This window comes from Hydra vulgaris, chromosome 07 (assembly GCF_038396675.1).
Source record: "Hydra vulgaris chromosome 07, alternate assembly HydraT2T_AEP".
Classification (NCBI taxonomy): domain Eukaryota; kingdom Metazoa; phylum Cnidaria; class Hydrozoa; order Anthoathecata; family Hydridae; genus Hydra; species Hydra vulgaris.
This window is the reverse complement of record NC_088926.1, coordinates 31,957,501-31,970,889: the sequence shown is the minus strand read 5'-3', so window position 1 is coordinate 31,970,889 and position 13,389 is coordinate 31,957,501. Positions and strand designations below refer to the sequence as shown.

The following is a 13,389-nucleotide window of genomic DNA, read 5'->3' as shown; positions in this document are numbered from 1 at the left end:
TTTTTAAGTTTTTGAAAATGAACAAATCAATTGCACTTTTATTTCACCCATTACTTGTTAATACAACTGCTCATATTCACGAAATGCTCTCAAGTTATCTTCCAGAATATAAAGTTTATGAAATAAAGCACCCAGAGCATTTAGAAAGAGTTTTGTCTAGAATAGAAAATCAAGAGAAGGAAGGTTTTTTTTTTTTTTAATTTTAGTTTTATAATAAATTAAAGTTTTTGTTTACAGCATTATTTTTTTGTCATCTTGACAGTGGTTTTATTTGCTTTTACTACAACTTTTTTTCAAAAACTAATGTTAAAGTATACAAACAGCATTTGTATTAATGTTAAAATGTACAAACAAATTTAATTCAACAATAAGAGATTAACAAGAGTTCTGGTTGCATTATGAACCAGCAAATGCAACAATTATAATAGCAATAATAATAACAATAATTATAATAATAACATTAATAATAACAATAATAACAATAATAATAATAATAATAAGAAGAAGAAAAGTAATAAAGAAGAATAGTTATACTTATTTTTATTTTAGATACTGATCATAAGTTTGATTCTGTTAATCTAGCACTAGCATGTAGTACCACTACATGCTAGTGCTAGATTAAATTTATAGACTATCAACTCATTTATAAAATCAGTCAAACAAACTTTAAAACTAAATGCTAATATTTATTGTAAATATTTCATTTCTCTTCAGATTTACAGACAGGTCAGCTAGACCATGAAAATCAATTTTTTAGGTATTGTTAAAGAAATGTTTTCTCCGCTTCTGCAAAGCTATAGAGTGTTTTGGAACAAAAAAAAAGGAGCTAAATACTATCAGGAATTGAATAAAAAATTTGTACTTTGAATAGAAAATTTCGTATTTTAAAAGAATCAATCAAGATAAACTGATGTTGTGTTGGTTGTCTGGTGCAAGAATACACAGAAGTCATTAAAAATTTATATAAAATAAAATTAATTATTAAAAGATCATTTTAATAATTAAGCTTCTGAGTTGTCCCTTTTGGATTTGTACAAACTTACAACGTAAGGAAATAAAATGGAAGCTGCATTTCTGAATACTGAGATTATTCTTAGAATATTCATATATCCAACTGATATAATATTGGTAATAAGATTTAATTAAGATAAAGTTTTGTAACATCATATGATTCTAAAAAATGTTTGTGGAGATTGACTTGACTTATTTCTTAAATGAGGAAAATTGAATTTTTTGTGCAAAGCACAGTTAGTGTTAGTGGAGATAACAGGTCTCTTAGAAATTTGGCTAAATTATAATTATAAGTACCAATAAATTATATAATAGGTCTTGGGGCACCTAAATAATATTAGAAAAAAAAAAAAAGTTTATGCTAGTCTCGAAAGAATTTAATTTGTGCGTTCTTGGAAAAATATAAATACAAATAAGATGGGATCTGGTAGTATAAATTTTGTTGTATGTATAATCATTGAAAAAATTTTGAAATTGAATTTCTCTACTTATGGTAGGGGAAAACGAGGAGCATTGGACGACTTAGCTGGGTTTTTTTTAATTTACAAATGATTTTTTGCGAGAAATGATAAATTTTTTTTAGCATTACAAGTAATATAATAAGTAATGGACTTACATAAACAAATTAAAAAAACAGTGTATGTAAAATATTGATTTTTGTTAAATCTACCACTGTTTTAAAAGTAAGCCTCAAAGTGACTGATTTGTACCCCAATGCTGGGGTAGTTTCAACCAGCTCGAGGGGTACTTTTTTATTTTTTTCCAATTAACAAATGGTCTTACTTAACTAAGGCATGACTAAACAGATGATTTTATACTAAATTCAATGAAAATCTGTTTGACTAATACAGGGTTTAAGTTTTTGAGATTTAGAGCATCATATTAACTCTCAAAGAAAATCTCAAAGCTCCAGAGAAGAACTTGAAGAAGAAATGTTTAAGTTAATATGTACCCTAAAAAAAAATTCGTACCCCAATAAAATTGATAAAGCAGTAAAACTCACGTTTGCATTAAAAATACAAAAAAAAAAAGACTTTTTATACAGTCAGTTGTTTTAAAAAGTATTCATACTGAACTTTCATTTTTTTTCTCTAGTTGATTGAAAAAATATAATAATATTACAAATAAGTATAAAGAAAAAGTTTTTAAAGCATGTAAAGAAAGTTTGTAAAAAAACTTGTCCATTTTTAAAAAGTTAATAAAATCAGTTTGAGCAAGCATAAGAACTCCAGAAAGTATATCTAAAGTTTCTTTAGGGAATGAGAATTATAGTAATCATATATATATTAGCTTCTTTTCTTTATTTCCTCATACTTCTTCTGAGGAAATAAAGAAAAGAAGTAAAGAAAAGTAGGGGAAGTAAACTTATGTTTTTAGTTTGTTCTTTTAATATTGTTTTAGTTTCAAAAACAAAAAATAAGTTTTATTAAAAATTGTGTTTAAAAGTGAAACAATAAATAAATGTGAAATAATGTTTTATAGAAAAAATTTATTTGGCTTATAAATGCAATGAAGCTAAGAAAAAATGTTCAAAGATCTGAATAAGTTTCCTAATATAACTAAGTTAATGAAAAGAATTCTTTTTTTTTTTTTCATTTGTTATGTTAAATATACTAAAACTTGATAATTATGATAAAATGTTTTGAAGTTACTAAAAAGTATAAACTACCAAATATTTTTTTAACTTCAGCCAGATAGATGCCGAAGGTGAAGGCCTTTTTTTTTGTAAGCAGTTTTTTTATACTTCAAAAGCAAAATTAAAAGAAAAATGAAATATAAACTAAATTTCTTATTAGACCTTTAGAGATTCTGTTTGATATTTAATGGTTTATAGCTTCACACAACAGAGTTTTAAGTCATATCTTATGAAAAAGCAATATTCGTTTAAATAACACAATTAAATTTATAACTTTAATGTTTGATCTATTAAATGAAATCTGACTTTCTAAGTTTTTTGTTTCAAAGTATTTTTAAAGAAAACATGTGTAAAATATTGCAGTATTTTTTTTAGAAACTGAAACTTTGTTGGAAGAAATTGAACAGTTTGATATTCTTTTAACTGATCCTATGTCATTATTTCCAATTGCAAACAGAATCAAAAGTATAAAATGGATTCAAGGGATATTTGCAGGTTTATTAATTTATGTTAACTAGATTATGTTTAGCTAAGTATAAATATAAATAATGATTATTAACATTTAAGTACATACTCAAATGCACACATACATATATGCATGAAATGGCACTTCTGGCATTGTACTGAAACAGGGAGCTACAGGAACTTCAGTACACACATCCATGAGTAGTTTTGGTTTTGGCCATGTATTATCTAGATATGAAGGACTTTTATTGTGACAAAAATAAACTTTGTTTTTTTTTTTACTTTTCTCGAAAACTGTTTGGGTTAAATTCAGCATTTTAAAACTTTTTAGCTTGAAAAATCCAGACCGATTGGTAGTAGTTGTTAAGTGTTTTTAATACAGTATTGTGAAAGTAATGCTCTTTAATTGGCACTTAACAATGTCAAATTATTTAAGATGATATACATTCACGATTCTGGATAGAAAAAGTCTTTAGATCTACCTACTAAACAACATAATAGTTTTTGATACATAATGTAATCTGCTGACTTATACAGCTTTCAGAATTAGGAAAAATCAGGTGGCATTAGTTTGCCAACCTTAATCTCTGTGAGGCCGACATCAGGTTGGCAGAAAAAATGTAAAAGAAAGGTTTGACAATAAAACATAAAAATAAGGTTAGTGATTTTTTACCAACCTCAAACCCTTCTAGGTTGGCAGTTAGGTTGGCATTGTTGAATGCTGACCATAATTCCTAGGGTTGCTTTTAATACATTATAAGTCAGCAGATTACATTATGTATTGAAAACTAGAATCAATACATTAAATCATAACGTTTCATGTACTAACAATAAAATAGGTGCATATAGTTTTAAAATACATCTCAAACAAGAACTTATGACCCTAATATTATCAGATGAAGCAAGTCCAACTACATTTGCAACGTCTTTTTAGATCTTCTCTAGAAGAGAAAGAGCATCATTAGAAAAGCCAGCCCTAATATACAATAGTATTTATATAGGAACAAATAAGCGATTTGTAGAGATATATTTATAAATTTTGTAGAGGTAGAGAATGGGTTCAGGAGTAAGATAATGGCCAGCACAATAAAGAGAAGCAACCTTAGCAGATGCTAACTTTTCAATTGACTGTTTATATGGTTTCCAAGAGAAGTCTGTAGTTAACTATAATCCAAGAAGACATAAAGAAGTGGACTCAGTGAGAAGCTATTCTTAAATATATGAATGTTGACAGTATTGCGATAGTTTTTTGCTGTAAATAACTTGTTTTTGTTGTAGTTAAAATTTACAAGCCACTTCAAGCCCCAATCTGTTACAGAAGTAAGATCAAATTCAAGATTAGCTACCTGTTCTAAGCAGTCAAAAAGAGAAGATGTTTTTGTCAAGACAGGAGTATAAAAATGAGTCAGCAAGAAATAGAGTCACTGCCTCCATTTAATGCATGAATCGTTCAGTTACAGCAATTATCTAGTCAGCCTGAAAACAAGAATTATAAAATCCTTATTGTTTGTCAAAGAGTAAGTTATTAGAATCGAAATAAAATTTTAGAAATTTGTTGATTAAAGACTCAAAGTTCTTGCTAATAGTAGGGAGGAGTGATCTGAAGATTGCTTGAGGGTCAGTATATTCTCCAGATAAAAAGTTTAAGCCCATATGTCATTTTCCAGCAAGCAGGAAGATTCAGTCCAGCACTTATTAAGAAATCTAGATATTATTGAAAAGAAAGCATTCTGGAAAACACTTTTGCAAGACTGACAATTCTTAATTAAACTCTTTTACTGCTTGTGGATGCGGATGTCCAACAATGGGGTAACCTGTTTAACGGGGACATCAGGAAAAGTATAGCTATTAGATTCAAAAGTCAAATTAGAAGAAAAGTTCTTCGCAAATAGGTCAGCCTCATCCTTGGGAGAGGTAATAAGATGAGGCTTATGAATTAGAAATAAAATTTTTAACTAGTTGCAGAGTAGGTGTAAGTTAGAACTAAGCCATTCTGTTACCAATAACAACAATATTTGCAGAGGGATTTGGTTAATTTGATTGTGTATATATATATATATATATATATATATATATATATATATACATATATATATATATATATATATATATATATATATATATATATATATATATATATCCAATAAAATTGGATATATATATATATTAGGGCGGGCCAATTTGTATGGACCTGATTCTATGATTGATGATTCTATGGACAATTCTAAGCAACTTTGGTGAAAGAACCATAGGTTTTGGATTTTTGAGTCTCCCACTTTTCAAAAAATGATTTTTTTCCCTATAACATCATTTTGATTCAAAATTCAATTTTTTATTCATCGTTATATTATCTTTTTTATGTGTATATGGGGGGTTTTTGGGGTCGAGAAATTCATTTCTGATCTTGATTTTTACCTATGACCACCGCCAGAGGCCATTTCATACATATTTTAACTATTTTTCGTCTATTTTCCAAGAAAAAGTTTTTCAGTAAAATTGATCTTTATTTTATTTTTTTCAACAGAAATTCAACCTAAAAAATAAGAACATGTGTAAAAAATAAAAAATAAATGAATTTAGTGGAAGAAAAGTGAAATAAGTTATTTTTGAAAGTCTTTCTTGCTTTCAAGTCTGGGGTATTTTACACGACTTTCTGATGTAACTGCCATAACACTGTGTCAACTTTTTTCTAAAACACGTTTAGAAATGGTAGCCAGCAATTGAACATGTCTTTCCGTTGCCTGTATGTGTACTGGAATTTTTGGAACAGGCAATGGTGGATCATCATATTCTAAATATTGTTCCAAATGATCATACGTAATGCTATGCGTAAACAGTGGTTCGAATAAGACATCATCTTTATTTAAATCAATCATATTCGTATAATCTGTACAATTGAAGTTCATCAAAGGTTTTTGATAAACTCTAAGATGTAAAATTTTCTTGATTGCGATGTTTCGTGTCTCTTTTTTATCATCAAATAACACCGCTTACGAAATATTTTCGGAATGTGCGTAATATGAATTGTCTTTAATGACATTATTCACAACTCCGCGTAGATTTGAATCCAAATATTGTGTCCAACAAATTAATTTGTAAAATAATAAACTATCGAAGACCGAATTATAGTACTTGATGTTGAAGTGCATCGGCACATACACTTTCATTATGTATGTTGTCAGAATTTTCAAATTCCGTGATGGATTTTCATTTGACACATACAACCGCAACAATCTATTCGCTCTTGGTAAGCCAACATGAATGTGCTATTGGTCCTGGTTTAATGTGAGACAAATCCCCAGGAAAGACACCATTTGAATTTGCATTGGCCATTTTGTATAAGTACTTTGAATCGGTGGATAATTCAAATGGATCTAAATCAGGTGGCATGTTCTTTAGCACGATTATCTCGAATACATGTACAAGCTGAAAAAACGAAATTAGATCAATTAAATGCAATTTTACCATTTAATAATGGAAAAAATTGATGAGAAAAATGACAAATGATACATATTGGAAGATTTTCACACGTTTCAATTTGTTTGCCCAACATTCCGGTTGTTGTTCGTGGTCCAGTGGTCGATGATCCTTCCAAAGTGTCAAATAAATGATAAAAAAGGCAGCTCATTGAAGTGCAGAAGGCACACAAACCAATGCAGCGGTCTATTCAAATGCAATTCAAATCGATGCAAAATCCCATTTCTTACGCTAGTATTTGTTGGCTCACCATCACAGCATATACCGATTAATGCATCAAGAGCAATTTCTTTTTCGACGAAGAATGCATTCAATGTCATCAATTTGTGTTCAGCATCTTCATTTTCGACTTTTGTGTAGCCTATCAATTGAGAATTTGGTTCCTTCAAAACAACAAGATGTGGTTCTTTCACGATCCTTGCATGGAACTTCTCATTGATTTTTTCCATTGTTAAGCATCATTTTTTTGGCCGTCGAATGAAAATGCTATCAAATTGGATGCATCATACTGCTTAAGAAGCAATTCTTGTCTGCTTTCGGCTTTTTCTCGACACACTTTATTTTTATCCATGATGATAGGATTGCCATGTTCATCTTTTATGTAAATGTCTTGCATAAGAGATGTTGCGAGTGCTGCTGCTATTTTATCAGACACACCAAATCGATCACACATCGCAGCGAAGTTCGAAACATCGTATCTGGGAGTATACGGTCCTCGTATCACTGGCGGAACATCTTGTGGATTTGAACTTGGCTCATCTGTATCAGTACTTGGTTCATATGCTAAATGGCTCTCTTCAATACTTGTTGATATTATTGTTGACATTGGTGCTGGCTCTTCGAATTCCGGTATCGTCAATCTTCTGACATGATCTCAATCTTCTAGACTGATCTCGCGTGAACTCTTTCAAATGATCTGGAATCAATCCACATGAGCATAATGCTGCCTTCAAGTCACATTGACATTTGCTGATGTAAAATAATTCTTTTGTAGATTGCACGAACGTTCTGAATGTGGCGATTTTTGGATGTTTAGTTTCGATTTGATACTTCTCAATCAATGTACCCAATTTTCTAACAACACTTTTTTTTGTTAGAATTTCAACATTAAGTTGACTCCAAATTTCAATCAATTTGTCTGTTACGTGTGGTACGAATGTTTTATACGAAAACATTTTGTTTTGCAGTTTAGCACACTCGGTCAAGAAAAAAAAACATCTTAAAATATCCTGTTTCGTTGGCAGATATAGTCCACTCAAATCACAAGATGCACCAAAAACAGCAACATCATGCGAAAGTAACTGCTTCAAATGACTTTCGGTCCTCGTTGATGTTGTTGCGGTTTGCTATGTAGACGGCAGTGCATTTGGATCCATTGTATACTTTTACTAAAAGAATTAAAAAATAACTGAAATTAGTATATTTTAAAACATTTGGTTCGAATATATTTTTTCCACCTACAAATTGGTAAATACACAGTGGTAAAAATGGTGACAATTTTATTTAAATTCAAATATCAAATTTTGATTTGAAACGAAAAACCAACGCTAAATAAATGACTCGAAGACGCTTTGTTTACAAAACATAAACAAAAAAATACTCTCATATAAAATGATGTAGTAAATACACATGATGATTATTATTTTTTAAGATTAATTTTATTCTCTTTTCCAAAACTGAAAATTTATGTGTTAACATTCGCAGATTTTTCTAGAATGAACAAGCAACGGAAACAGTATATAGTTGATGGCGAAATGTCAAACGACATTTCGCCTCTAAGGACCAGTTTGGTTTTCGGCGGCATGCTATACATTATTCCTACACACTTTATTCTGACATGCCATTCATTCAAATATATTATTCTACACACATTATTCCTACATGCTATACATATAAAAACATTACAATGTATTACATATTTCAGAAAAAAGTAATCAAGCAAGAGAACAACATCGATGCCTATGTGTATTAAATTACACATTTTTAACACATACCTTTTGATTAGTTTTGAATTTCACAATTATTCGCTGCCAGGAAATTTATAATTTACCTTCACTGGAATGATGCTCAAACACGAATGAACTGAACACTCATAAATGTCATTGTTGTTGTGCTCTGTCACAAAATATGTCGGTAATGATGTTTTACTTAAGGTTTTTTTACAATTAATACGTGGTTGACTTGAAAGCAACAAAATAATGATGAATAAAAAATCGAATTTTGAATCAAAATGATGTTATAGGGAAAAAATCATTTTTTGAAAAGTGGTAGACTCGAAAATCGAGATAGACCTATGGTTCTTTGACCAAAGTTGCAAAGAATTGTTCATAGAATCATTCTAGCGGGGCAGCTCTAATTGACAAAAAATTTGGCCCGCCCTAATATATATCCAATTTGATTGTCAAATTATAGTCGGCATTTGGCAATGCCGACCTAACTGGCGACCTCAAAGAGTTTGAGTTCAGCAAAAATTCGCCAACCTGGCTTGTATGTTTTATGGTAACCCCTTTATGTCAATTTTTTTTGCTGACCTGATGCCAACCTCTAACAGTTTAAGGTCATTTTTCCTAGTTCTGAGGGTTGTATATATATATATATATATATATATATATATATATATATATATATATATATATATATATATATATATATATATATATATATATATATATATATATATATATATATATATATATATATATATATATATATATATATATATATATATATATATATATATAACATATATATATATATATATATATATATATATACATATATATATATATATATATATATATATATATATATATATACATTATATATACATACATACATACATATATATATATATATATATATATATATATATATATATATATATATTCAAGCCAATAGTTTTTTTTTGTATAATTAATTTTGAGACATAGTTATGGACATTTATACTAGTTATAGACAAACTAAATAGTATGAAAAACTAGGTTATTAATCAAGGGAAACGCATTAATAATTTTTTTTTATTATGTAATAATTCTCATCATTTAAGTTTTTGAATTTCCAGTTTAAAAACCTAAAGTAGCGTGTTAAATTTTTTTGCAATTCATGCACAAATATTGCCTCCTTTTTAACATACTTAATACATTCATAATACTTAATACCACATATTTAACTTATAGCATAATACACAACAATAGTTTAGAATAGTTTGTGCTGTTAAAAAAAAACTGATTGTTTTTGCGTTTTTTTTACATAAAATTACATAAAAATCATGTAACAACAGGGTTGTGAAGACAAGCATGGACTACAGCCCGCCATTTATGTGAAGCCTATATATATATATATATATATATATATATATATATATATATATATATATATATATATATATATATATATATATATATATATATATATATATATATATATATATATATATATATATTTTTATTTATTTTAAACATCTTTGGTTCCAACAAGGCTGCAAGCAACCACTATTAGACTTGGAAGTTACTGGAACAGAAAAGATTAAAATTGTAGAGCAAGATAATGATTGATAGACGACATAAAAGAAAAATTACATGAAATTATATGAATCAGGAAAGCAAGATGAAGAAAGCGAATTCCAAAGAACTGATGTTCGAGGAAAAAATCTAGAGGAATATAAGTTTTTTGAGCACTTAGGAACAGTCACAGAAAAAGGATGAGACTTAATTGCATGACGAGTAACACGAGAATGAATTTTAGTTGATGGCACAAGAGACGCTAGCTCTCTTGTGCCATCAACTAGCAGTGCCCATTATAGTACAAATACTATAATGGGCACTGCTCTAGTATTTCTACAAATACTAGAGCAGTGCCCATTATAGTATTTTTTAAAAAGAGAAAGAGAAGCAAAATCACGACGATGTGATAATGGTTGGAGGTTGGCTGCAAGAGCAGGTTCAACTATGTTTACAATCCGTTTTTACACCTTGTCTAAAAGCGAAAAGGCATCATTAGAAGATCCGCCCCAGATATGGCAACAGTATTCCATACAAGGCCGGATTTGAGATTTATACAGATAGAGAATAGAATCCCGAGTAAGAAACTATCGAGCTTGATAAAGAGATGCAACCTTAACAGATGCTAATTTTGCAACAGATTTGATATATGGTTTCCAAGAAAGGTTGGAAGTAAGAGTTTGTCCTAGAAGATGAAGGTTAGAAGACTCATCGGGTACATTATCGTTCATAAATATAGGAAGATCTAAATTATTGCGATAATGATTGACTGAAAAGAATTGAGTTTTATCTGAATTAAAGTTCACCAGCCACTGTGAGCCCCATGCTGTAGTAGAAGTGAGATCCTTTTAAAGTTCAGATGCCCCCTCCAAGCAATCAGATAGCATTCGCTTCTTATCATAACAAGAATAAATGGTAGTATCATCAGCAAGCAATGCCACCTTAGGTGTGAGAATATCTAGAAGATCGTTAATGTAAATTAAAAAAAGTATAGGGCCAAGGATTGAACTTTGAGGAACCCCTAAAGTTATAGGGTATGAAGAAGAATGCTGTCCATCGAGGACAACTTTTATACTACGATTGGAAAAAAATGATTCAATAATCTTAAAGATTCTACCATATACACCGTAAGAAGAAAGCTTATGGAGAAGACCAGCATGCCAAACTTTATCAAAAGCTTTAGAAATGTCTAGAGCAATGGCCTTAACCTCTCTACCTTTATCTAATGCACAATAAAACCTATCGGTTATCACTGTCAGCAATATATATATATAAATAAAAATATATATACATATATATATATACATATATATATATATATATATATATATATATATATATATATATATATATATATATATATATATATATATATATATATATATATATATATATATATATATACATATATATAAAAATATATATACATATATATATATTATATATATATATATATATATATATATCTACATATGTATATATGTGTATATTTATTTTTATATATATGTATATATATACATATATATATATATATATATATATATATATGTGTATATATATTTTTATATATATCTATATATATATATATTATATATATATATATATATATATATATATATATATATATATATATATATATATATATGTATATATATTTTTATATATATGTATATATATATATATAAATATATGTATATATATTTTTATACATATGTGTATATATATATATATATATATATATATATATATATATATATATATATATATATATATTTACATGGAAAAGTCAGGGAAATTCTAAACTATGTTAAAAAGTTAAGGTGTATATTAAATTTTTGCAAAAGTTGTGGAAAAGTCAGGGAATTTTGATGGATTCAGAAACAAAAAATATGTAATTTTTTTGCTTATTGGAGACTAAAAATCTTTTTATTTTTTTACTTTATGTTTTATTTTTATGTTTAAAATGTTTATCAGTAGACGCCTTCACAATTCCAATAATATCATGCATCGTTTTAAATTATACATCATTCTTATGCACAGAATCGCATGAGAAAATGTAAATACACAGATGTAAAAAGAAAGCATTCTCGAAAGAAATAGTTGATTTTGAAAATATCCGCAATGGCAGTTATATGAAATAATGTCACTGTAGTTGCGTGACTTTAACAGTAAAATCAAAAATACTAACTAAATTCGTGATATAACAAAATAATAACAATCTTTTATTTAGAATTGCCCTTCTCATGTTCCTCGAGTTTATTTTTAAAAGTATTTAAATTAGCAGAGTTAACAACATCATAGGTTCGACTGTTCCATTTATTAACAATCCTATTAGTAAAGTAATGCGTTCTTGCTTTTAAAATACAAGCATTTTGTTTCTGCAACCTTTGATTATGACTTCTTAATTTTGGATATAGTTGTTTATTGAAGGGTATCTCCAATTTACTTTATGATTTTTAATTTTATAATATTCTATTATATCGCTCCGTTCTCTTCGTTTTTCTTATGACGTCAATCAAAAATCTTTTAATTACTCCTTATATTTCGTACCTTTTAAACATCTTATTCTTGTTGCTCGTTGTGGTACTAATTCTATTTTATTGATGTCTTTTTTATAAATAGGATTCCAAATTGGTAAAGCAAATTCCAAGTGGGGTTGAACTAACGAACAATACAGCAGTTTCATTAGGTCTTTATCTAAGTATATTAAACAATGTTTTATTTGTTCAAGTATTCTGTTTTCTTTTCCTGCAATCATATCTATATGATTTTCCATTTTATATCAATAGATATTAGGACCTCTGAATCTTGTTCCAAAGATGTTTTTATCATAGTGTAATGATTTTTATTGCTTGTTGGTTGGCTCATATAATAATTATAGCGAGGTTTTTTTTTCCCTATATGCATAATTTTGCATTTTTCATTTTTAAAGTGTAATAACCATTTTTTACTCCATTTATTAAGGTTCAATAAATGCTCTTGAATTACATAGTTATCGTTGATATTTGTAATCACCGAAATAATTTTTGTATTGTCAGCATACAACTTACAGCAATTTTTTATTTCTTGTGATATATCATCAATATAGATAACAAATAATAGCAGACCTATTACTGAACCCTGTGGCACTCCACTTGTTACCTTCTTCCATTCTGATTTATAAGTACCAAGGGCAACTCTTTGAACTCTATTAGTCAGATATGCTTTAAATCAGTTTACTAAAGCTTCATTTTTCGCAAAATGCTTTTAATTTTATTAACAATCTTTTGTGTGCAACTGTATCAAATGCTTTGGAGAAAG

General features: G+C 28.2%; 1 protein-coding gene across 1 annotated transcript in view; it reads left to right on the top strand.

The window, feature by feature from the left end:
* LOC101238553 (glyoxylate/hydroxypyruvate reductase A) overlaps positions 1-13,389 on the top strand; it is a 33,474-nt gene continuing 20,085 nt past the window's right edge. Inside the window, exons 1-2 of the mRNA XM_065801643.1 lie at positions 1-183; positions 3,023-3,142. Coding sequence (XP_065657715.1) covers positions 18-183; positions 3,023-3,142 — 286 coding nt within the window. The 5' untranslated portion in view covers positions 1-17. The remainder of the gene's footprint in view (positions 184-3,022; positions 3,143-13,389) is intronic.